Raw genomic sequence first — 23,536 nt, forward strand, 5'->3', positions numbered from 1 at the left:
GGTGGCAGTAACTGGCTTAGAGAGGCATGCTTTGCATTCTACAGGTAGATAATAACCTGAAATTCATCAGTCACGGTTTAAAATAAAGAATTTTAAGGCTGTAAATTCCAGAGATTCTTATTTGATAAATCATATGCATATGGACTCCTCTCTTTGTTCATCTGCAACTTCTTTGCTTTATTCTTCTCTTGTGTAACTGCAGGAAACTTTCTGACTTGCCAAAATCCTGGCGCAATCCTCACATTGCCCTCAACTATAGTGTCTTATGTCTTTCCACTTTATGCATTCAAAGTCCTAAGCAAATATGCTGACAGATCTTGTGCAGGCAGAATAGAAGTCATATTTTCCATATTCTTCGAAATGAAACATTCCTTTGGGCTTGTGGAGAGATGCTTCTTGTATCATGAATTAACTGTTAGGCATCAGGAATACAACATCACTACCAACTGGTTGAGTGTTGATGAAAATGAACAGGGTTTTCCCCTCTGGTTGATATGCCTGGGCAGAACATTTGTAGTTCCTGAAGGTCTTATTCAAGAGCAAATCAACTGTGAAGTGTAGGGAAATTGTATTGATGGTTCCTAGAAAGAGCATGTTTATTCACATATTTTGATTCCCTCCTGGTGTGGTGTGCATTATAAAGAGAATTTGACAAGCTAGACAGTAGTGGAGGAAGAGCTTTGTTTTTAACCACAGGTTTGCTTTTTGTTTTGGTTAAATAGCCAGAACCTTCCTCCATTATACCTGACTTATATTTTTAATACTAGCCAAAGCCTATTTAAAATACTTGTGGCGATGTTTATTATACTGTGGTTGCAATGCAGTATGTAAAGTGGTTACTAAATACTGTGGTTATAAATCACTTGAGAGCCCCATAACATTTCTACTGGCTTGTTCTGTTCTGTGTTCCTATTCATAGGATATCAATAACAAGAGTGACAGCTGACATTTCTCTTGCTAAGAGGTCTGTCCTAAATAATCCCAGCAAGCGAGCAATAATTGAACGTTCGAACACTCGGTCCAGCTTAGGTAAGATGTTCAAATATGGTACTTCTCCAAGCTGTGTTTTCAGAGTGGGATGACACATGTTTCACTTGTGAATGTCTTTTCCAGTCTTCTCCCCATTCTGAATGGGGAAGTGCTGATTAACTGAAGAGAATGCTATCATGGAAAAGAAGGGAGCAGACTCCTTCAACAGCCAGAGCCTCCTCTGTCTCAGCTCTAGTCAATTAGTTAATCAGTAGTCTGGTGGGAAGAACCCTCATTGGGCTCTTAGTATAGCTTCTGCTGCTAGCTGGTAGTATCCAGAACAGTCACATCTTTAAGTGGAAATAGCAATGAGCATTAATAACATGTAGGGAGTTTAAATGTGTCTTTCCTGGAGCACTAGTTAGAAAGAATTATGAAATTCACCATGATGGAAAATGGAAGAACGCCTTATATCGTTAGCTACATAACACCATGTTATGAGCAGGGCTGTGGAAGATGGAATTACCATCCACACAAACAAGTCCACACTGCTGGGCAATCATGACATTCATCTCAAAAGCCTGTTTGTGGTTTCTATGATTGCCAAGAGTGGTGCAGTCCACTTATAACTTTCTAGGAGTCTGCTTTGCATTCACATTCTGAGGGCAGTTTGTTTTGCTACCTCCTCCCTTATGGGCAGAGTGGGAAAGATAAGGGTCTTCTCTGTCACTATATTTTCTTAAACTACTGAGATGATGATAGAAAACAAAAAAATTCCCAGATCGCTTGCATGCCTAAACATCCCATCGAGAATTCATTGAAGGCTATACCTTGGCCCTGCACTAAGAATTGTACAGATTGCAAACAGGCTACAAAGTATCATCTGTATATTCCTAGCATGGGATTGGCACATGGTAATTGTTCAATAAATGTCTGCTGCATGGTTGCTTTATAAAAAGAATGTTAAACGTACCAAATGAATAGTTGTTTGTTCTTGTGAAGGCAGGAGCTTGGACATCAGTGGTTCTTTCCTTAGTTTTGTATTTAGATCCCTCACATGCTGAGTGAAACACTCTTAAAGAGACAGTAATTTTGACCTTGAGGTGGTAACAATGGAAGAGTTGATGATGATGAATCAGATTAGGTGACTAAAGTTAAATACTGTGAGAGACAAGGATGCCAAATTAGACTGAAGATTTCTTTTTTTTATGAATATAATTTATTGTCACATTGGCTTACATACAACACCCAGTGCTCATCCCAACAAGTGCTCTTCTCTATGCCCATCACCCATTTTCCCCTCGCCACCACCCTCCCCCATCCACCCTCAGTTTGTTCTCTGTATTTAAGAGTCTCTTGTGGTTTGCCTCCCTCCCTCTCTGTTTGTAACTATTTTTCCCCCTTCCCTTCCCATGTGGTCTTCTGTTAAGTTTCTCAAGATCCACATATGAGTGAAAACATATGATATCTGTCCTTTTCTGACTGACTTATTTCACTCAGCATAATACCTTCCAGTTCCATCCACATTGCTGCAAATGGCATGATTTCATTCCTTCCCATTGCCAAGTAGTATTCCATTGTATATATAAACCACATCTTCTTTATGCATTCATCAGTTGATGGACATTTAGGCTCTTTCCATAATTTGGCTATTGTTGAAAGTACTGCTATAAACATTGGGGTACAAGTGCCCCTATGTATCAGCACTCCTATATATATATCCTTTGGGTGAATTCCTAGTAGTGCTATCGCTGGGTCATAGGGTAGTTCTATTTTTAATTTTTTGAGGAACCTCCACACTGTTTTCCAGAGCAGCTGCACCAGTTTGCATTCCCACCAGCAGTGCAAGAAGGTTCCCTTTTCTCCACATCCTCACCAGCATCTGTTGTTTTCTGATTTGCTCATTTCAGCTACTCTGACCGGTGTGAAGTGATATCTCAGTGTGGCTTTGATTTGTGTTTCCCTGATGATGAGTGATGTTGAGCATCTTTTCGTGTGTCTGTTGGCCATCTGGATGTCTTCTTTGGAAAAGTTAGACTGAAGATTTCTTGAACAAGCATCTGTTCTCTGTTCTTCCCTCTTCCACTCTCCTCACTCCACAAAGTGCCTTTGACTTTTAATTACTTCTTCTTCTGATAAATAATGAGAGGCTAAAAAACACTTAGGTGCATAAGTGAGGTTGCCTGATTCTAACCATCCATACCAGCCAAGGGTTTTATGGACATTCTTTGAAGTCATTCTGTGTAATCTAGTCACCTGTTTCAGTCAGTGGAGTGGAGCTAGTGTAAATATTGATGAAGAAACAAGGCAGTGTCAGTTCACTGGTTTTTTCCTTTGCTTTGTAAATTCATACACCTATAGCCATTGGAATTAATTTAATGGAAATCTATTATAATAATCCCTATGTGAGCCACTTATGTCCATTTGCCTGCTTGTTAATGCACATTTGTAGATTTCCTCATCACATGGTTATTGTTATATGCCACAAATTATGCCAGACTTAGTAAGTACAAACATAACTAAAGACAAAGTGTCTTACCTATAAGCCAACAGAAAGAAGGGACAGGTGGTTAAAATACTGTCTGATAATAGATTTATGAACAAAAAGCTAGGGGTATAAAGAAAGAAGCGTAGGGAGTAAGAGGTGAAAGAGAAGAGTTTGAAAAAGTTATATTTGAGCTGGTTCTTCATGGAAGACAAGAATGTCCAAAGGCATCAACATGTAAAAAACACTGTGTAGGTGATAAACAAATAGTTTGTGCACAGCATACTTAAAAAAAGAGAGTGGGTGGCATGGTTTGAGAGCAACAGGGAAAGAGACTGAAAAAGTATGTTGAGGCTAGTATGTTAGGGCTCTAGTATGCCTTGCTAAAGAAACCTCCTCCAAGGTAGATTCTATGAAATGTGGGTTCTAAAAATACTAATAGTTGCTACATCCAAACATTATCCTCAGTCAGATAAATTTGGAAATTTGGATTAAACAATTGGCAGATTTCTTTACTGCAAGACTTTGAAGAGCCATTAAGATACAAAGGGTAATGCATGTTTGAAATTCCAAAAGAAATTATTATAGCCTGCAAAAAAAAAAATCTCTTTTTCCCCTTAGGATATCTTACGGGATTAGTGTTCCAGGGTATTCACTTTGGGCAATGTTGTTTTGAACCCAAAGGAGCCATTGAAGTAGTTTAAGCATTTGGATATAAGAAAGATCACAGGTGTCAGAGATGCTAGAGAGAAGTGGATCTAGATCAGTCGTGGTCAAGTTATAGAAGTGTTCATTGAGGTCCCTCCAGCATCATAGTCCAAATTTCTCAGAGCCCCATTTGTCTGTAGTAAGATCATGGTGAAACTTCCTTTGGAACCTTCTGAGAATCAGCATGGAAAGTCAGGATTGCTGGGCTTGCTCCAAGTTTTTAAGAAAATGAGCTATGTAGATACATATGCCATTCTCTTTCTCAGACAGTTTAGGTATTGAATTCTATATACCTATTATCCACATAGGGACCCACTCTAGTATATAGTGTGGCCGTCTGCAGCCTCCTGGCTTGCTTGCCTGAGCACCTCTCCACTTGTGCTGGAATGCCATTACCTAAGAGTTTTGTGTTGCCTAAGCTGTGGATGTGCTTGCCCTCCGCACAGGTCAAAAACCACACTTATCTCATTGCTGGTGTAGAGTAAATAAGGCCCAGGCATTTCTGAGTTATTTACACAGTGTGTCTCAAGGGTTCTTTATACCAGAGCAGTCCAGTTTGCCTCACTGCCATTTTGCTACTTGAGAAAATGTTGTATTCAGATTTGAAACTTAAAGCAATGCAGACTTGTTCTACAACAGTCCTGGCCGGGAGTTACCTTAAACCAGTGTCGATTTAATGACAACAACAAATGGGGAACACACCCCAACAGCCTGAGGCTGAAATATACTACAATAAAAATAAAATTTATTTTCTGAACTTCTCTCATAAGAAAGATCTCTTTTTTTTAAAAAGTGTTTTTGACATGTGAGAAAAAAGGGATGGGTATGTTATTTATTATTGACAAATGTACTAGGTGACTTCAGAAGAATTTTGCAAATAAGCCTAATTGTCCAGATTCTTTACATAAATACCTTGAGAGCTAGTCACAGTCCAAAGTAACATGACATCTTTCAGACCATTGGAATTGGATGATATGAACAATGATTGCTATGTTGACCCTCTAAATTCATATTTCTAATACAAATCATGGATTAAACATCAGTGATTTGGTGGGAAGTCAGAATTTTATGCTATTATGCAAAGTCCCCCAAATTGGAGTTACATGATAGTCTTGAACATCCATGATCCCACACACCTTGTCCATATGTTTGGTTATGGAAGGTTTTGGCTTGTGGTGGGTGACGTGAACTTGAATGTATACTGGATAAGCAAAACAAATCACAACATTGTGGTAGAAACTCTTCTAGAGTTATTTTTAGAGCAACATCACCTCTTACTTAGGCCATCTTTGAAGTTATTTAAATTAGGTAACTTGTTTGCTCTGTGTAATTTAAATGAGATTACAACATTGCTGGGTCATGCCTGTAATAAATAGGCCAAAAGTAAAAGTAAGTAAAAAGCAAAATAAGATCATCTCTCTGAAAATTAAGTAGTCTAATTCAGACTTTAGACATGACCCAGTAAGTCAGATGATTTATAAAACATATGTGAAAAAGTTTTTTATGTTTTAGAAAGACGTATTATGTTTTTATAGGTAATCTGCTTTGCTTTAAAAATAGCTAGAGTACTTCAGACAAACAACTAGATTTTTTTATTCGACCAGATTCACACAGAGATTTCAGTCACTTGGCTGTTACAGCCAATTGAATAGATTTGCATTCTCAAGGCATTGCAGCATTTATAATATAATTGGCCTTAGTTGTTTTTCTTTTTAATGCTGAAATTATGCCTTAGAACAAGTGTACTGGCCCTAATACTTGAATTAAAGCGTAGCAGTTTGTTATCGTAAGTGTAGACCCAGAACATTTAACCCTGGATACAAAAATGTGCACATCAGTCAAAACAGATGAATTGTGGGATTTTTTAAAAAACATATTCACAAAATATCAATATATAAATTCTTGCTTAGCTGGAATATTTCAGTATAATTTGCTTTCTATGCAATGTTGCTCTGCATGTATTTCAATTCTTTCCTAATTGTGGTTTTAGCTTTTATAGCTAAAATAAAAGTTCTTTGGAACAAAGCAATAATCAAAAACAACATAGCTATATAAGTAGCTGAATATCAGGGCAAGTGTAAGAAGTGAGTCAAGAGAGCCATCTCAATTTTTTTTCACCAATTTTTTGGTTTTATGAAAAACTCAACCCATCTCTCTCTCTTTAGGAAAGATCTTAAGTTAACAGAAGCATGAAATTCAGAATGTTCTGTTGTGCAATATAGACAAACATCCAAATGGTTTTAAATGGTTTTACACATAAGAACTAATTAATAAAAATAACCATGTCCTGTTGTTTATTATTTCTCCTTTTAGCGGAAGTGCAAAGTGAAATTGAAAGAATCTTTGAGTTGGCAAGATCTTTGCAACTGGTTGTTCTTGACGCAGACACCATCAATCACCCAGCACAACTTATAAAGACTTCTTTAGCACCAATTATTGTTCATGTTAAAGTTTCATCTCCAAAGGTAATTACCTCATTTCTGCCTTAAGAATTAGAAGCTCATTTCTTTTGAAATAGTCTTTGCTCTGTGCTTTTTTTGTTCATGAGTCCTTACAGTATCTTATTGAGGCCCTTTTTATTTTTTTTAATTTTATTTATTTATTTATTTTAATATATGAAATTTATTGTCAAATTGGTTTCCATACAACACCCAGTGCTCATCCCAAAAGATTCCCTCTTCAATACCCATCACCTACCCTCCCCGCCCTCCCACCCCCCATCAACCGTCATTTAGTTCTCAGTTTTTAAGAGTCTCTTATGCTTTGGCTCTCTCTCACTCTAACCTCTTTTTTTTTTTTCCCTTCCCCTCCCCCATGGGTTTCCGTTAAGTTTCTCAGGATCCACATAAGAGTGAAAACATATGGTATCTGTCTTTGTATGGCTTATTTCACTTAGCATCACACTCTCCAGTTCCATCCACGTTGCTACAAAGGGCCATATTTCATTCTTTCTCATTGCCATGTGGTACTCCATTGTGTATATAAACCACAATTTCTTTATCCATTCATCAGTTGATGGACATTTAGGCTTTTTCCACAATTTGGCTACACAGCACAATTTGAGAGTGCTGCTATAAACATTGGGGTACAAGTGCCCCGATGCATCAGTACTCCTGTATCCCTTGGGTAAATTCCTAGCAGTGCTACTGCTGGGTCATAGGGTAGATCTATTTTTAATTTTTTGAGGAACCTCCACACTGTTTTCCAGAGTGGCTGTACCAGTTTGCATTCCCACCAACAGTGCAAGAAGGTTCCCGTTTCTCCACATTTGAGGCCCTTTTTAATTCCTGTAGTCTGTACAGCTTCTAGAAATCCTAAGATAGCAAATAAAGAATAGCCATTGTTTTAAAGAAGTTCCCTGTCTGTTGTGGTTCCCCAACTGGGCAGTTATGCAAGAGCAAAATAGAAACAAAAGATTAAGAAAGGTGAGGAAAAGTAAAGTATGGCTTTTCAGAGACTTATGTTCTGTCCTAGTAAATGTCTTGAGTAGTATTGATTCTTGTAACACCTATCTTCTCTCCCCAGTTGAGAGAGTATGTAATTCAAGAAAGGAATCTACATTTATCGTGTATAGAGTCAAACATTACTGTATAGAATCTATTATGGAAAAGTAATTGATGTGTGTATATATATGCTTAGATTGGCTTCTTTAAGGAATAAGATACGCTGTGATTAAACACAATGGGATATCTGCCATGTGTCTTTATGCCGCAAAGGTAGATGATACTGTAATAAGTAATGTGAAATAGATATTCTAGAGAGGTACAAGCTTAATAATTAGTTTATTTTCAATGCCTCCAAGAGTGCAGTTTAGTGCTAAAATGCCAATTCAGCTTCCAACCAGTCATCTCTCACAGGTGGAGAATGTCTAGAGAAGCTGTGCCCTTCCCCAACCCCTCAGCTTTCCATCTCTCTGGGCACTGGTTCTGCACAGGATGGATTTGGGGATCCTGACCAAACCTGGGCCTTTGGAGAACCATTAGAATGGATTGAAATTGCCTTGACCACCTGGAGGTCTATTTGGCCCAGAACTGAAGGAGATTCAAGCATCCTTCACTGCAGTAGAATAGATTTCAACCTCCATCACCCCTGCGCCAGTCACCATGGGGTCATTAAGTGTAGGAACAGGGGTACCTATGGATATATGCACTGAGTTATCATAGAGCCTCACTGACTAGTACTGTTTTGGGGGAAGAACCCTGTTTCAGCTTAAAAAAGTAAGGGAGAGGGGAGTATATGGCAAATGCAGTTATAGCATTTATAGAACAGATATTCACTGGTTTATATGTAGCAATATGCCAGTGCAAATGTTTTGCCTAGATTTCTATCATAAAATCATTCTTATTAATGTAAAGTTAAACTGGAACACCTTAATAATTATCAGTGACCAAAAGAACCAAATATATAAATGACTGATATTTATCTGACATTGAGATAGTGAACTAAAATATTACTCAACTGAATACGGACATAAATGACCTGGTACAGATCAGTTCCTCCACTTTTGCAGGGCTCTCTTTGAACTCTCTGGGTAAAATCTAGGGCGGGAACTCAAGATCCCACCAAGGCCTCACACGGAGCGAGAATAGGATGAACCTATCAAATCCACTATAACTGAGAGCCAGTGTAAGTGGGTGATGTCATTACAGAGTTTATATATATATATATGGTTTTTCATATTGTATTTCTTTTCTATTAATACTCAGGGCTTAAACAGACTATTTAAAAGATCTTGTCTTTTTTTTTTTAGTTTTCTTTTAACTTGTTGGTTTATGTCTTCTATCAGGTTTTACAGCGGTTGATTAAATCTAGAGGAAAGTCCCAAAGTAAACACTTAAATGTTCAACTGGTGGCAGCTGATAAACTTGCACAATGCCCCCCAGTAAGTACCATCGTGTTTAGTCATAATCATTCTTGCCTAGACAGGAGAGAGTGGTGGTTTTGTTGTTATTGTTGTTGTTGTTGTTTGTTTTCATGTTACCATTGCCATTTTTGTTCTAGAATGATAGTAATGACATGTTGTCGTAAACATTAAGGTATTTTTCAAACAAACTGCTGCTGTCATGTTGGCTACATTCAGGTATCCAGAAACGGGGGGTGTCTGCCATGTAGTAAGAACTAAACCTAGTGTTCAGCGTCTGATGTCCTTGCCTGCTACCTTGATTACCTCGCAAACACTCAGCAAACTACTTAATCCAGTCATGTCGGCACTTTTATGAACAGAGAAGAAAAATAAAACATACTGATTTGACTTTTCTTTAACTTTTCTGCCAGGAAGTTCCAGTAGGCAGAAAAGATAGGACCTTGAAGGTTGAGAATTTATGGGAACAAGAAGAGCCCTGTGGTTATAGCAGATAAAGAAGAAGTCAGGGTTAAGAAAAGTGAAAAACCATATTATAGCAACTCTACTCCTAGTGCCATTGCCAGAAAACAGCTGTTGAGTTGGAAGCCAAGAAAATGGCAGAGATTTTGGTGGGTGTTGGGGGACATAACTGCTATCATATGGGTCACCAGTGGCTGATCAGTGTCTACTCCTGCTCAGCTGATTTACTACTTCTGTGCCTGTGTTTGTCTAAAGGAAATAACTGTCTTTCCTACTGATTTGATTCACTAGGTTTTTTCATATACTTGTGTAAGGATCATTTATGCTCTGTGGAAGCATAAAATCTAATTCAGATGTTTAGAGAGGCAATACAGCATAGCTGTAAAAAGTATGGACTGTGGAGCCAAATTGCCTGTGTTCAAGTTCACACTAGTTATGTAGTCTTCAGCAAGTATCTACCTCACTGGGTTGGTATAAAGATTCAACGAGTGACTCTTAGTTCTTAGAACAGGGACTGGCACATACTAAGCACCATCTAGGTGTTTCTGTTATAATTATTGGATGTACTTTGCATTGTGCCATGCCTAACCTGTCAGGCTCTGTAAGGATCTGTCCCTGTCCGTTTTACTGTTTTATCTCAGTCCTTTATTATGGTAGGCCCACAGTAAATTTTTTTTTTGATGAGTGAGTGAATGAAAGGCAATAAGAGTATGATGCATCCTTTTATTGGATAGGCCAGATACTGTGCTAGATGCTTTACATAGATTATCTCTAATCTTCACTGTTATCTAGTAAAGTAGGCAATATTATCCCCATTTGTAGATGAAGCGACTGAAGAGAGAGAGAGGTTAAATGATTTTACTAAGGTCACACAGCAAATTAGGATTAGATTAGATCTATCTGGTGTCAAAGCCAGTTTCCTGCCCTCACAGTCCCACCCACCTATATACACGCCTGGTTACCTGTCCACAGATAATTTGGATAGCTGGAGTGCTATGTTAAGAAGCCTCACTACACATGGCCTATGAATGAAGTCCACTTGCAAAATGGAATGTATGATTAAAGCACTGCATGTATATTGAAGAATGTATTACCCAGCCCTGACTCTATAATCTTTCCCAGCTAAAGGATGTTAACCTTTATTGAACGGTTACCAAAAGCTAGGAACTATGCTATCGTTTCCAATTTTTAGAATAGTTTTATGTAGAGTTGTATCAATTTGGGTCTTCTGGGAAGCAGACACCTAAATGGAATTAGAACTGAAAATTGATTGGAGAAAATGCCTGAGAAAGGGGGCAGAACAAGGCGGGAGAGCCTTCTGATCAGACGTTAAGTCTGATCTCATGAAAGGAAAGGAGGAAGGAAGGAGAAATGGATAGAAGGAGCCTCAGACTGAGATGCAGATTTCTTGCATGTTTGTCACATGTTGGCAGGAATGTCCAGGCTCTATTCCCCACGCTGTGCTCAGGCACTGGCTAGGAGCAGCCTGTGGAGAGCATGGCCTTGGTTTGAATGCTGTAGTGGTTCTGGAAGGTGCCAAGGTCCCCTAACCCCCATCCCGGGGTTTCTGCTAACTTCACTCATCACAGCAAATTTTCCAGGAAATCTGAGAGTACTCTAGTGGATAACACTATCCCTGCTTTCTAGAAGGGAAAGAAGCTAAGTCCCTGACTAAGACATTTGTTGGAGGTGACAATTAGTAAATGAGCCCCAAGATTCAACCCTAGATCTGTCTGACTCCAACAAAGCTCTGTTTCCCATGCCTCTCTACCTCTGTACAGAGCTGTGTAGTGCAGGTGAATCTTTGGCCCCAACTTTGCTGTGCAAGAAATATCTTCAGGGCAGAACAAAGACCTCAACTGGGCAGGGATGGGGGCTGGGGGTGGGGTAGGGCGGGGGTTGGTGAGGAAGTTGAGGGAGTTGTGGGGGGGAGTTCCAGTTCAGACAACCATTGGCCATGCCCATGTGGTCCTTAAGGATGGATATTCTGCTGCATCAAACCTCATCTGGAACAGAGAATCTTTGGTAAGGCAGGGAATCTTTAGATAAGCGCCTCCTCTCTGGGACATTGGCAGGAGAGTTCCTTTCTCTTCTATGTCTGGGGGAGAGGAGGTGTCTCCCTCTTTTCCCCTACTGTTGCTATTAACGGAACTTCCTCTTTGCTTTTGTTGTATCTGAAAGCATCCCCACCTTCTATTGTTTCCTGAGTCAGTTAGCAAAATCTCTCCAACCAATTTAGGCTTTTGGGAAACAAAACCCAGGAAGGGAAATAGAGAGCTGGCAATTTCCTGCAATAGCACCCCCTCCCCTGCCCCCCAGACAAGGAAGCCCAGACCCTGCCACCTGCATGAGTGGTAGAAAAGAAAAGGGGGAAATACAAAAGGAGAAACACAGATTAATACCTCAAAATTCATTGATCATATCTACCTTCAGAGAGGTAGAAGGGTCTACGCTGTGCAGGCATCCTAGTTCTGTGAGGTCCCTGAGGTGGCCCCAAGATCTGCAGAAGTTTTGGGAGCAGATCTGTGTTGACTAGAGAGCAGGTAGGCGTGTCTAATTTCACTGGACAGAGTGAGCAGACTCATCCACAAGGAGCAAGGCATTTTACAAGTCTACTCAAATGCAAATGCCAGGACGAATGGGATGCCTTTCTAAGTACTGAGCTCCTAGTCTCTCACTGCATTCATTTGAAGGCAGGGTGGAGGTGGAGTGGCCTCTAGAAACAGATGTCAAGATGTGGGAGGAATCTCTTCTGGTGAAGGCTGAAGGATATGGTGTCTAAGACCCTTTTCAACTGCAAGACTGATTCTATCTAGATTTTGGAAGTAATCAGTGTAGAGATGTTAGTGAAACCATGAAGGCCATGGAGCCCAAGGAAGAGAAGAGTATTTAAAAAAAGCAGAGGGGCACCTGGGTTGCTCAGTGGGTTAAGCGTCTGACTTCGGGTCAGGTCATGATCTCACGGTTTGTGAGTTTGAGCCCCGGGTCGGGCTCTGTGCTGATGGCTCAGAGCCTGGAGCCTGCTTTGGATTCTCTCTCTCTCTCTCTCTCTCTCTCTCTCTCTCTGCCCCGCTCTGCCCCTCCCCTGCTTGTGCTCTGTTTCTCTCTCTCTCTAAAAAATAAACATTTAAAAAAATTTTTTTTAATTTTAAAAGCAAAAAATATGTCAAGTAAAGTGATATCCTCATTGTTTCAAAATGTCATTAAGATCATTCTTTTTGACACTCAAAAAGAATGAAATCTTGCCATTTGCAACTATGTGGATGGAACTGGAGGGTATTATGCTAAGTGAAATTAGTCAGAGAAAGACAAAAATCATATGACTTCACTCATATGAGGACTTTAAGAGACAAAACAGATGAACATAAGGGAAGGGAAACAAAAATAATATAAAAACAGGGAGGGGGACAAAACAGAAGAGACTCATAAATATGGAGAACAAACTGAGAGTTGCTGGAGAGGTTGTGGGAGGGGGGATGGGCTAAATGGGTAAGGGGCACTAAGGAATCTACTCCTGAAATCATTGTTGCACGATATGCTAACTAATTTGGATGTAAATTTTAAAAAATAAAAAATTGAATTAAAAAAAGAAGCTAAACAAACAAACAAACAAACAAACAAAATGGCATTAAGATCAGATACTTCTACCGATGGTCTGTGAGCATGTCTGAAGACATAGTATCCACGTCACCGTATGGTTAAGTCAGACAAACTCAAATATTTGGTCATCTCAATTCCGTGTGGCTCACTTACAAGAATGACATTTAGCAAATATTATTCAAGCATTAGGCCTGTTACCTTGCTAGGTGCTAGGGATTCAAAGGCACGTGCCTGCCTTCAAGGACTGTATAATCTAATAAGATTACAGTTGGCTACAAAGAGGAGAAAACAGACTCAAATACAGAGAACAAACTGATGATTGCCAGAGGGGAGGCAGGGGAAATAGATGAAGGGAATTACAGGGTACAAACTTCCAGTTATAAATGAATATAAGCCATGGGGATGAAAAGTACAGCATAGGGAATATAGTCAATAATTTGTAATAACTTTTTATGGTGACAGATGGCAACTACACTTGTGGTGAGCATTCTGTAATGTATACAATTGTCAAAGCAGTGTGTCCTGATAGGATATGTCAACTACACTTCACTTTTTAAAAAATAGATTGCAGTTGACTAAGTCAGCTCTTAGCAAACAATTTGGTAGATCATAATATCCTTACAGATATTACTTCAGAAATGTCTTATAGATTAAAAGTGTTTTTTTTTTTTAAGTTTTATTTATTTAAGTAATTTCTACACCCAGCACAGGGTTTGAAGTCATGACGCTGAGATCAAGAGCCACATGTTCTTCCACCTGAGCCAGCCAGCCAACCCAAAAGAGTGGTTTAGATCAGGGTTTCTCCAATTCAGCACCATTGACCGTTTAGGTTGGATAATTCTTTGTTATGGGAACCTGTCCTACGCGTTGTGGGATGTTTAGCAGCATCCCTAGCCAGCAACAACTTCCAAATTGTGACCACCAAAAATGTCTCGAGACATTGCCAAATGTCCTTTAGGGAAAAAAAAAATCACTCCTGGTTGAGAACCACTGGTTTAGGCTAATATATACATAAGTCTCGGTGAGTAATGTTTTAGAAGTCTTAGTAAGTGATTTCTTGAGATACGTTCTAGGTGAATTAAACTTGTTTCTTTTTAGTTTGATCTTTTTATGAGAATGAGTTTATTAATATTTATTCCTCATCACTATTAGAGAAAATACTTGTGTCCTATTAAAACTGAGGCATTTTAGCTTCTGAGAGGGCTGAAAATTGAATAGTTGTGTATATAATGCATCTGTTACCTCTGAAATAGCTGGAACCAAGAACATATAGGCGCATACTTAAGTGCAAATAATACTGTGAGGTCCCTTAGGACTTGTCCACATGTCAGGAATCTCACACAGCCTCAGGCACTTGGGAGACAGTCTTGCTCTATTATGTCTCAGCAGCAAAAGTTTTTTTAAGTTTATTTACTTAGAGGGAGATAGCATGGGCAGATGTGCGTGCACATGAGGGAGAGGGTCAGTGTGAGAGAAAGAGAGAGAGAATCCCAAGCAGGCTCCACACTGTGAGTGCTCAAACCCACAAACTGTGAGATCATGACCTGAGCCGAAATCCAGGGTGGGGCGCTCAACCGACTGAACCACCCAGGCTCCCCTCTGCAGCAAATTCTTGTTTTATGTAATTGATTGGATAACCTGAAATATTAAACAAGCAGTCTGGATAAGTAAGGTTACTTTGTATTTAATATTTTCTAAACACTGTTTACATTATTAAACATGTTCATTTGATATTGTTTGAATAGCATTTGTAATGCTAAGAAGGAATTTTACACTCTATGTTGGCACATGTGAAAAAAAAATCTTTGGATTATAAAAACTAGTAGTAATTTAAAAATGTGTCTGCATTTGTCCCTACTTTACTTTAAGACCATGATTATAATTGTCACTGAAAGACTGGTGATCACTGTGTCATTTTAGTTCCTCTAGGAGAGTTTACAACTTGCTTAATTGGCCACTACATCTCCAATCTGAAAAGTCAGCAAATTATACTGGCAGAGTCGCACATTGCTAAGAAATTAAAGGCAGCAGTCTTTAGAAAGGGAAGTCTAAAATAGTGCTGAAAAAACTTAGCTTTCTGTAGCCAGAAAAATGAATCCTAGGCTCAGGGATTGTTGAAGCAGAAAGGAACCTTGAAAAGCAGCCAGTGTAGTATTTCCTGGAGTGTTTTCTTCCCAATATGATCTCCATGTGATGTCAGCAGGTGCTATGGGGAGAGTTCTGATACCAAAAATGTTTGAAGAAACAACTTATGTAAACAAAGATAAACTGATTTCTCTACTACAGTTGCCTTAATATGCTAATGAGTGTTTTATATCTCCATCAGGATAGTATACAGTGTTTCCCTTAAATTTTGACTGTGGAACCATTTTCCACAGAGCATCCTATGGATCTAGTGTTTCATGGAACACTTCTAGGGAAAGATTGATCCAGTCCAACCTCCTCATTTTTCAAAAGAGGGAACTGAGACCAAGAGAGGTGAATTGGCTTTCCAAAGAACATAAGACTTGGCCAAAGTCAGCATCAGATAGTGAATGGCAGCAAACTGGTTATTATATATCCTCCTGGAAAGAGAAGCTTGGGTTTCACAGGTGAAGATTCTCTCTCTCTTTTTTTTTTAAGTTTATTTATTTATTTTAAGAGAGAGATAGCATGAGTGGGGGAGGAGCAGAGAGAAAGGGAGAAAGAGAGAGAGAATCTCAAGCAGGGTCTGCACTGTCAGCACAGAGCCCAACATGGGGCTTGAACTCACAAAACCATGAGATCATGACCTGAGCCAAAATCAAGAGTCCAACACTCAGCCACCCGGGCACCCTAGTGAAGCTTCTTTTAAGAGAGGGGTGAGCAAACTTTTTCAGTAAAGGCCCGAAGGCAAATATTTTTGGTTTTGTGGGCCCTATGGTCTTCTTCACAAAACTCCTCAACTCTGCTTTGGTAGCAGGGAAGCAACCATACCCAATGTGTAAGTGAGTGCATGTGTTCCAGTGAAACTTTGTTTATAGAAGCAGGAGGCAGGCCTGTAGCCACCCTACCAAAGTTGCACCAAAGTCACCACCCTTGTTCTGGGACAATGTTTTGTTTATTCATAACTGTGCAATAAACTTCCCTCAAACTTAGTGACTTCAAACAATGAGTATTTGGTGGTATTCAGCCGGTGGCTGACATGGTTCCTTAGTGGGGATGGCTGGAAGGCTGGGCTTAGCCAGCTCCTTCCTCTTTGTCTCCACATGGTTGCTGGACCTTTCCATGGGCTCTCTCCCACAAGGATATAGGCTTCTTACATGGCAGCTCCCAGGGCTCTGAAAGCCAAACATTCCAATCTCTTAAGCTTAGATATTGGACTTAGATAATGGTACAGCATCACTTCTACAGCATTCTGCCAGGCAAAGGAGTCACAGAAGCTGCGCAGATTCAAGGAGAGAGGACATAAATTCTCCATCTCAGTGCAGGGAGCGTCAAAAGAATATGTGGCCATGTTTAATCTGCCACAGACAGCTCTACTCTGGAAGAGGGAAGAAGTGCCTCATTGACTGCCCTGGATTCACAGAAGAAAATGTGGGATGCAGACAGAAGAGGGGCCAATGAACCTAGGACCCATTTGTTTTTAATATGACTGGCCTGAATTTGTAGTTGGAATATTCATGTATACACTACATGATTAGATTTCATTTTGCTTTCACTGGGTATCGGTACCCTTGTCCTTTTCAGAGAAATTGAAAATAGTACATTTTAAGAAGGCCGAAGTTCGAACTGGCCCAGTACTGTGGTAATAAGAGCTACATAATACATGGTGAGAAAAGTGGACAGGCAGACAATTGAATATATAAATGAAATGTAATCCTTTAATCCTACTTAGTTACAAGCTGGCTTGTGTTACCATAAGATGACCCTGTGGCTCTCTGAGCTGGGTGATTTTTTTGAGCGTGTAAAATGACATCGATCGCTCTCTCTGCAAGAGGGGAACTCATCTCCTCACGGAGTCTTGCAAACCTCTAACATTACAGTCACCATAGGAATTCTCTTCTGTCACCCTTTATTTTCCACTGCTGAATAGACTCAGATTTATTCTATTAAATACAAGCACTCTGAAGTGAATAATGGTGCCCCGTATCCTTGATCATATTGCTATCATGGTAGTAATTTTCCACTGCCCTCTTCCAGCCACTTTATGTAAATTATTTAGAATCGTGTGGATTCATCCATCTATTTAAAGTACTGTCACCAGCGGTGCTTTCACTATTACAGAGCCTCTGGACATCCACAGCTTAATTCATAATACTGCTTTTGAAAAAGACAGTAATCAATCTGAGATGTTTCCTTCATGAAACAAGGCCACATAGGATCTAGTTCTCTCAATCCAAAGGAGACTTCTCTTGTTGTAGGGATTTTAGCCACCCAACTTAGATATATGGAGTTAGGGATAGTTCACTCCCACCAGTGCTATGATTTAAAGCATTGGATTAATTTGAACGTAACAAAAACACTGGGTGCTTCTACAGACAGTAACACGGGTAGATGTTGCTATACTCTTTGAAGAATAGGAATGGACAGGATGGAGGGGGGTAGTGAGGAAATGTGCGTGGGTTCATTAATGAACATCATTGATTGTTAAGACAGGAACTACAAGGGATCAAAGTCACTGATACTCTTTGCCTTCATGTCCCCCCGCCCCCGAAATTAGTGGCAAATTCTGATTGTCTTTCCTATGCAGCTTATTAAAGCTGGAAACTGTACCTGAGATGAACTGCTAGAGCCCCACAATATCGGTAGGCTTTCCTTTATCCCCATAATACCTCCTAGATTTGTTTAATTTAGTAACAGTTTCCCATCACTAGTTGGTCACTGAGTTAAGTACTCAGGACTTCAAAAGCTTTAATAATATCAAAAATGCACTTGTGATATGAAAGAAACATTGGTTAATTATTTTCTAATTAGCATTACATAGTTGCCATTCAGCCATTTTATTTTACTGAATAGTATTTTCCAGTTTTTTTTTTTTTTTTAATGGTGGCAGATTCAGGATCTCTTTATTCTAGTAGCAAAGAAATAAAAGCGTACCCACCCCTATTACTTTTTTTCCTCCTAGAAATAGGAAAGATTCCCCACATGAGGTTTTATCTATGCACAACAAGTAAATGTAAAACAATGCATATACCGTGGGAGAGTTTGTATTTAATCTCCTCACTAGCTAGTATTCTGTCATGCACCAGCTTTAAAAAAAAAAAAAGGTAAAATTAACTTGCAAAATTAATTTCTAAGTTTAATAAACTTTTTATTAGAAAATGTTTAGCAACTTGCTAAACTTGCTAGATAAAACTTATTACAAATTATATGTTAGGTTTAATGAGACATTCCCTTCTGTGCTAGAAAGGATGAATTTCATAGTTATAAAGAAAGACTTGTACAGTCTGTCTCTGTATCTCCCCTCCTCAAAGAATGTACCAGAAGTAAATGGGACCTGCTCCAGTTCTCACTGTAGGAACTGAGAAGTGCTCTATGTTCTGTAAAAACTAGGAGGACGACTATTCCAGTGCCCCCTGGGTTTTCCAGATTTGGGCACTGATAGTCCCAAGTACCCAAAAACACTCAGCCCTGGGCACATAAGGATAGTTGGTTGCCCTAATTCAGGTGCCTTTCGTAGGAAACTTTGTGATGCTCTGTGGATGGAGAACCAGACAGATTGTTGTTAAGTACTTAAATTTTTTAAAAAGATATTGCCGATTTTCTTCATGTCCATTCAGTTCAGCATCAGTCTTTTGCTTTCTCTCGTCCCTGTCATCTAGTTCTCTGAGCTACTGGGTGAGCTGGAGGCCTGGGTTTCACTCTTCTTATTTATAAAGCTTTAGTATTTCATTTTCCTGAATGAGCTTATCCAGAAAAGGGACCTACTGTGCCTGGTTTTCCAATGGTTTTGACTCCTGTGTTCACTATGTATTTACTTTAGCAGCCACATTATTTCTGCCCACTTCAGCTAAAGAAAATATCCCATCACAGTATAGCAGAGGCGTTTGCCGTGGTAGAGCTTTGAAAACAGCTTAGTGGTACCCTATTTCTGGCACTCACCAAGGGCATGGTGTCATTGAGTGGGTCCCTCTTCACTGCCTGTGACTGTCCCATTACCCACACCCTCTTCTGCTGATCAGATAACTCTCTGAGTCCATATCCCATGCTGGAGGCCTCACGTATTGCACAGTAAGGAACTAATTAGACTTGAACCATTACATTTTTGAAAAATTGGCAAAGCCAGTTTGCATAATTCATGGGGCTGCTTCTCTGAATTTCATGTATAATATTTTTAAAAATTTATGCCCTTATACTCACTTTCTAACACTCTGGTCTAATCAGCTGTGTTATTTCCTCAACAGTTGAAAAGAAAAATTGTCACAGATATACAGGCTGTGAAATTCTTCTTAGTTGAAAATAAGCCGCATATGTCAGTATTCATTCAGAAGCTGAAATTTGCTTTCCTCTGTGCTTTTGAAAGCATGAAAGCAGTTTCAAATCATCTTCCATCATATAACTGTCTTTTTTAGCAGGTGCAAAAGCATCGTTTCCTAGAAATGATTGAGGCTTGAGCAAACAGCCGTGTGCTGATGGATACAAATTCTGTCCATTGGCAAAGAGGAGTACTTTGTTAAAATTACTTGTAATAAACTGTATGCTTAATTGTATCTGCAGCATGACGGTATAGCTGTAGCGTGTGGAACAGCCAAGTGGATATAAACCTTATTCAAATAATACTTTTTTGTGGGGGCTGCTTGCCTGGTCTTGCCCTCTCTGGGCTTTGTTGTCCTGTGACAGTCAGGACCCTCAGTCCAGGTGTCCTTGGAGGTTCTTTAACCTGGGACTCTATGAAAGGAAAAAAATTGAGTTTTTGAGACCACACCTTGTTGAGAACCCACATTATAGAATGAGACCTATAAGGGTGAATTAGACAGTTAACATAAATGAAATTATGTAAACAGCAGCCTCCAAATCACACACAGTTTAGAAACTGTGAACCGTGTTAGCCTGGACTGGCTGACAGAGTGGGCCTTTGTTCCAGTGCTGCCCAGTTTCAACTTTCTTCTCCCTGTGTCATCTGAGTCTGTGCAACATTCTCTGGGGTAAGCCTGTTCTCGTCCCACTCAAGTCAGTGCTGCAAAGCTGTCAGAGAATGCAAGTTCATATCAGAGCAGTATGAATAATTCTCAGATTTGACATTTGATGGGTTACTTTAAGGTGGGGAAAGGGCTTTTGATTGCAAAAGGCAGAAATGTCTTTGAGTTACTTTAGTGGAACAGGGGATTTATTATAAGGGTGTATGTTGCCTGACTCTGTAGGAACGAGCTGTTTTTCCATTCTCTCATGGGCCACATGGTCTCTTTCTTCCGTTGCTTCTTCTGTTTTATTCTCTTCCCTCTACAGATAGAATTCTTTGATTTACTCATAGTTTTACCTCCCTTATTAAAGTCCAACTTTCACATGTGTCTCTGGGCCTCCTTCTAAATTCAGAACTGGAAGCTGCAGCTGAGAACATTAACTGTCTCTAGATTGCTCTGAATTAAAGTCCCAGTGTGACTTGGGGTATTAAGGAGTTTATTACGTGTCTTTCCCACTAGAAGAGGGGAGCTTCTTAAACAAAGGGATGATGTCTGTTTTCTTTTCTGTACACTTACAATACCTAGCACAAAATAGGTCCTGAATACATATTTGATGAATAAATAAAACATACGAAACAACACCTGAAGTCTACTAATAAGGGGAAAGCCTCTGCATGAGTTGAACTGGCTGAGTCTTCTCAAACAGCAGTCGGTTTGGACTGAAGTCACCTTATTCTTTGCCCAGTTGCGAAACATTTCTCACTGCACCAATGACTTGCAAACTGCTTTGCATATTAGGGTCCAAATATGCAGTAGAGATCAATGTGATGAAAACGCTCCAGTATAAATGTTGGGGAAAAGATTGTTTCCATGGGGACTTCTGCTTAAGGGAAGCCTCACATTGATGCAGGTGAGTCGGCTGACCTACCACCAACTCATAGTCGTCCAGTTTCCGTGAACCTACAATCTAGCTGCAGTATCAGTGCTGGTGGCAGTAACCCTGTATTTGATTCGTTAGTGAAAGGTTCTTATCTTGGCAAAATGAGTTTGTGAAAGCAGGTAGGTAGTGGTGGAGATTTTGCGAGAGGGCAGGTGTGAATGCAGCGGTTGAAAGCTGGGGATGTACTTTCACTAGCTATGGAATGGCTTTTCTCTCTGTGAGGTGCCACGGCTTTCTGACTGTCTCTCCAGGGAATCTGCATCCTGGGTACATCCTGTCGGTGTTCCCAGCCACACTGCAGGGTCACTGAAGTGCCACTTTGCCCCTCTGGGGTAGAACACATCCTGTTTACAGGCCAGATGTTGAACAAAGTCCTTCCTGACAGAAACATGGATACCAGATACTTCCTGTGTGTCACCCCATCCTTCCCACAATTAAATACTCCTGGTCCTTGTTCTTTTTTAACCATTTCACACAATGATCTTTTGGTAGCAGAAATCACTGTAATGTGCATTTCTATTATTAATCCTAAACCTTCTTTCCATGTTGCTTTATCATGAGACAGATAACATTTTCACAAACATCCTGAAAAGTGCCTTAGTAAATGTTATTCCCTTCAACATAGATATTTTGGGGGGGAGAAATGTTTATTCCCATGATATGGTCATTGCCCAGAATATTTTGAGAACGCCTCTTTCAATGCCATTAATATTCTGAAGTAAGTACAATTGAGTTCTATAGGAATGTATGGATAAATATAAATATGTTTTTGCTGTCTTCTACATATAACACTTTTACACTCACGTCATCTTTTTTCTTCTAAATAGTGAAAGATCTAAATATTTCATGAGCACTCTCATTTTCATGACCATGTCCAAATTTGCACTTGGTTAACTGTATAGCTCCTCACTGGACTTTAACTTTAGAAACTGCCAGCATGGCCTCTCCAATGTGATATTTGCTAGTAGATGTTAGGGGTGCTGTTATCTGCATTAAGTGGAATTTTAGGTTTCATTGCTTAAAACGTGAAGTATAAGTAAAACGGATTTGTCTTGTCACCCGCAGGAAATGTTTGATGTTATATTGGATGAAAATCAGCTGGAGGATGCGTGTGAACATCTGGGAGAGTACCTTGAAGCATACTGGCGTGCTACCCACACAACCAGTAGCACCCCCATGACCCCTCTGCTCGGAAGGAATTTGGGCTCAACCGCACTGTCACCATACCCCACAGCAATTTCTGGGTTACAGGTATTGCCACTTTCCACTCATGCTTTTACAGTCTTACAACTGAAGATTCTACAGAGAACTTAATGGGGATGAAGAGTGGGATTATCCTTAATCTGAAGAGGAAAACATATGTGGGTGTTATCTTTAAAAAAAAATCCAAAATATTACCTCACTGTGATCTACCCTAGGCAAAGTTCCCCCCAGTGGCCCTTTCCATAGAACTTTGCTCTGAGTTAATGTGTAATGACTTTTGCTTAGACAAACTAATCCCTCCTGTGTCTAAACTCTTCCAGGACACTTACTACTTACTCAGTGCAACTGTCCAATACTTCTCCAGGTCCCTTCTTAAAGATTATACACTGGTGGCAACGTAAGGCACCATGGCAAGCTAAGTAAGTTATTTGGGGACAGATGGACCTTTTGACTGCCCTTAACTAATCCTGCCCCATAGGGCCTGTCCCTTAGCTTCCTCAATACAGAATGTGCACATAAGTAGAGTCACTCTGTTTGGAAACAGTGACGGATCCCTGCATTTTCTTGGGGTGGGGGGAGTGTGGGGGCCCATGCTGGTCAGTGGCTATGGTAGGTCTCCTTTAGGAAAGCTGGGGACAAGTTCAAGGACCGGAGGTTTTCTCTTCTGCTATTCTAGTGTTGCACTCAGGGCTAGATGTCAGGAGCCAGAGGCATTATGATACAAAGTGAATTTTGCCTTTTGACATCAATAATTATTTACCATTTATCGAGAGTCTGCTGGAATGGAGCCCAACCCACAGGTGGCTGAGGTACATCTAGTCAATTGAGCCTCTTGTATCATGACTAGTTTTATATTAAAGAGTTATAATGATAATCGTAATTATAGATCATGTAAAGTTAAGCCTGAGAGGAAGGGCACTCTCTGAAATACTGTGTTATAACTGTATTACTCTCCTACAAAATTTCATCTTTATAAGCAAAAAACTGCCCTATAAAGGAGCAGCTTTTGAGGCTGGAAATGAACATGGGAAATGTGCTAGGGTAATACACATATATATGTATGCACCAGGACTGTTTCTTGCCTGGTTTCGCTGCCTGTGTGCGAATCCAAGTGTGGCATATCCGCTGACTAGTTTGGGTTGGCTCCAAATTGTATACTATGGGAGAGAAATGGATGCATGAAGCAATATGCTTCTATAATGCAGGTAGAAGCGAAACGCACTTTA

General features: G+C 39.9%; 1 protein-coding gene across 2 annotated transcripts in view; it reads left to right on the forward strand.

Annotated features, from left to right (window-relative positions):
* CACNB4 (calcium voltage-gated channel auxiliary subunit beta 4) overlaps positions 1–23,536 on the forward strand; it is a 253,853-nt gene that overhangs the window by 227,824 nt on the left and 2,493 nt on the right. For both annotated transcript variants that reach the window (XM_047084335.1, XM_047084336.1), the window contains exons 10-13: positions 920–1,029; positions 6,476–6,627; positions 8,949–9,044; positions 22,173–22,358. In XM_047084335.1, coding sequence (XP_046940291.1) covers positions 920–1,029; positions 6,476–6,627; positions 8,949–9,044; positions 22,173–22,358 — 544 coding nt within the window. The remainder of the gene's footprint in view (positions 1–919; positions 1,030–6,475; positions 6,628–8,948; positions 9,045–22,172; positions 22,359–23,536) is intronic.

This window comes from Lynx rufus, unplaced genomic scaffold, assembly GCF_022079265.1.
Source record: "Lynx rufus isolate CCGP_SWC_20201006 ecotype Redwood Valley unplaced genomic scaffold, mLynRuf1.p SCAF_2, whole genome shotgun sequence".
Lineage (NCBI taxonomy): Eukaryota > Metazoa > Chordata > Mammalia > Carnivora > Felidae > Lynx > Lynx rufus.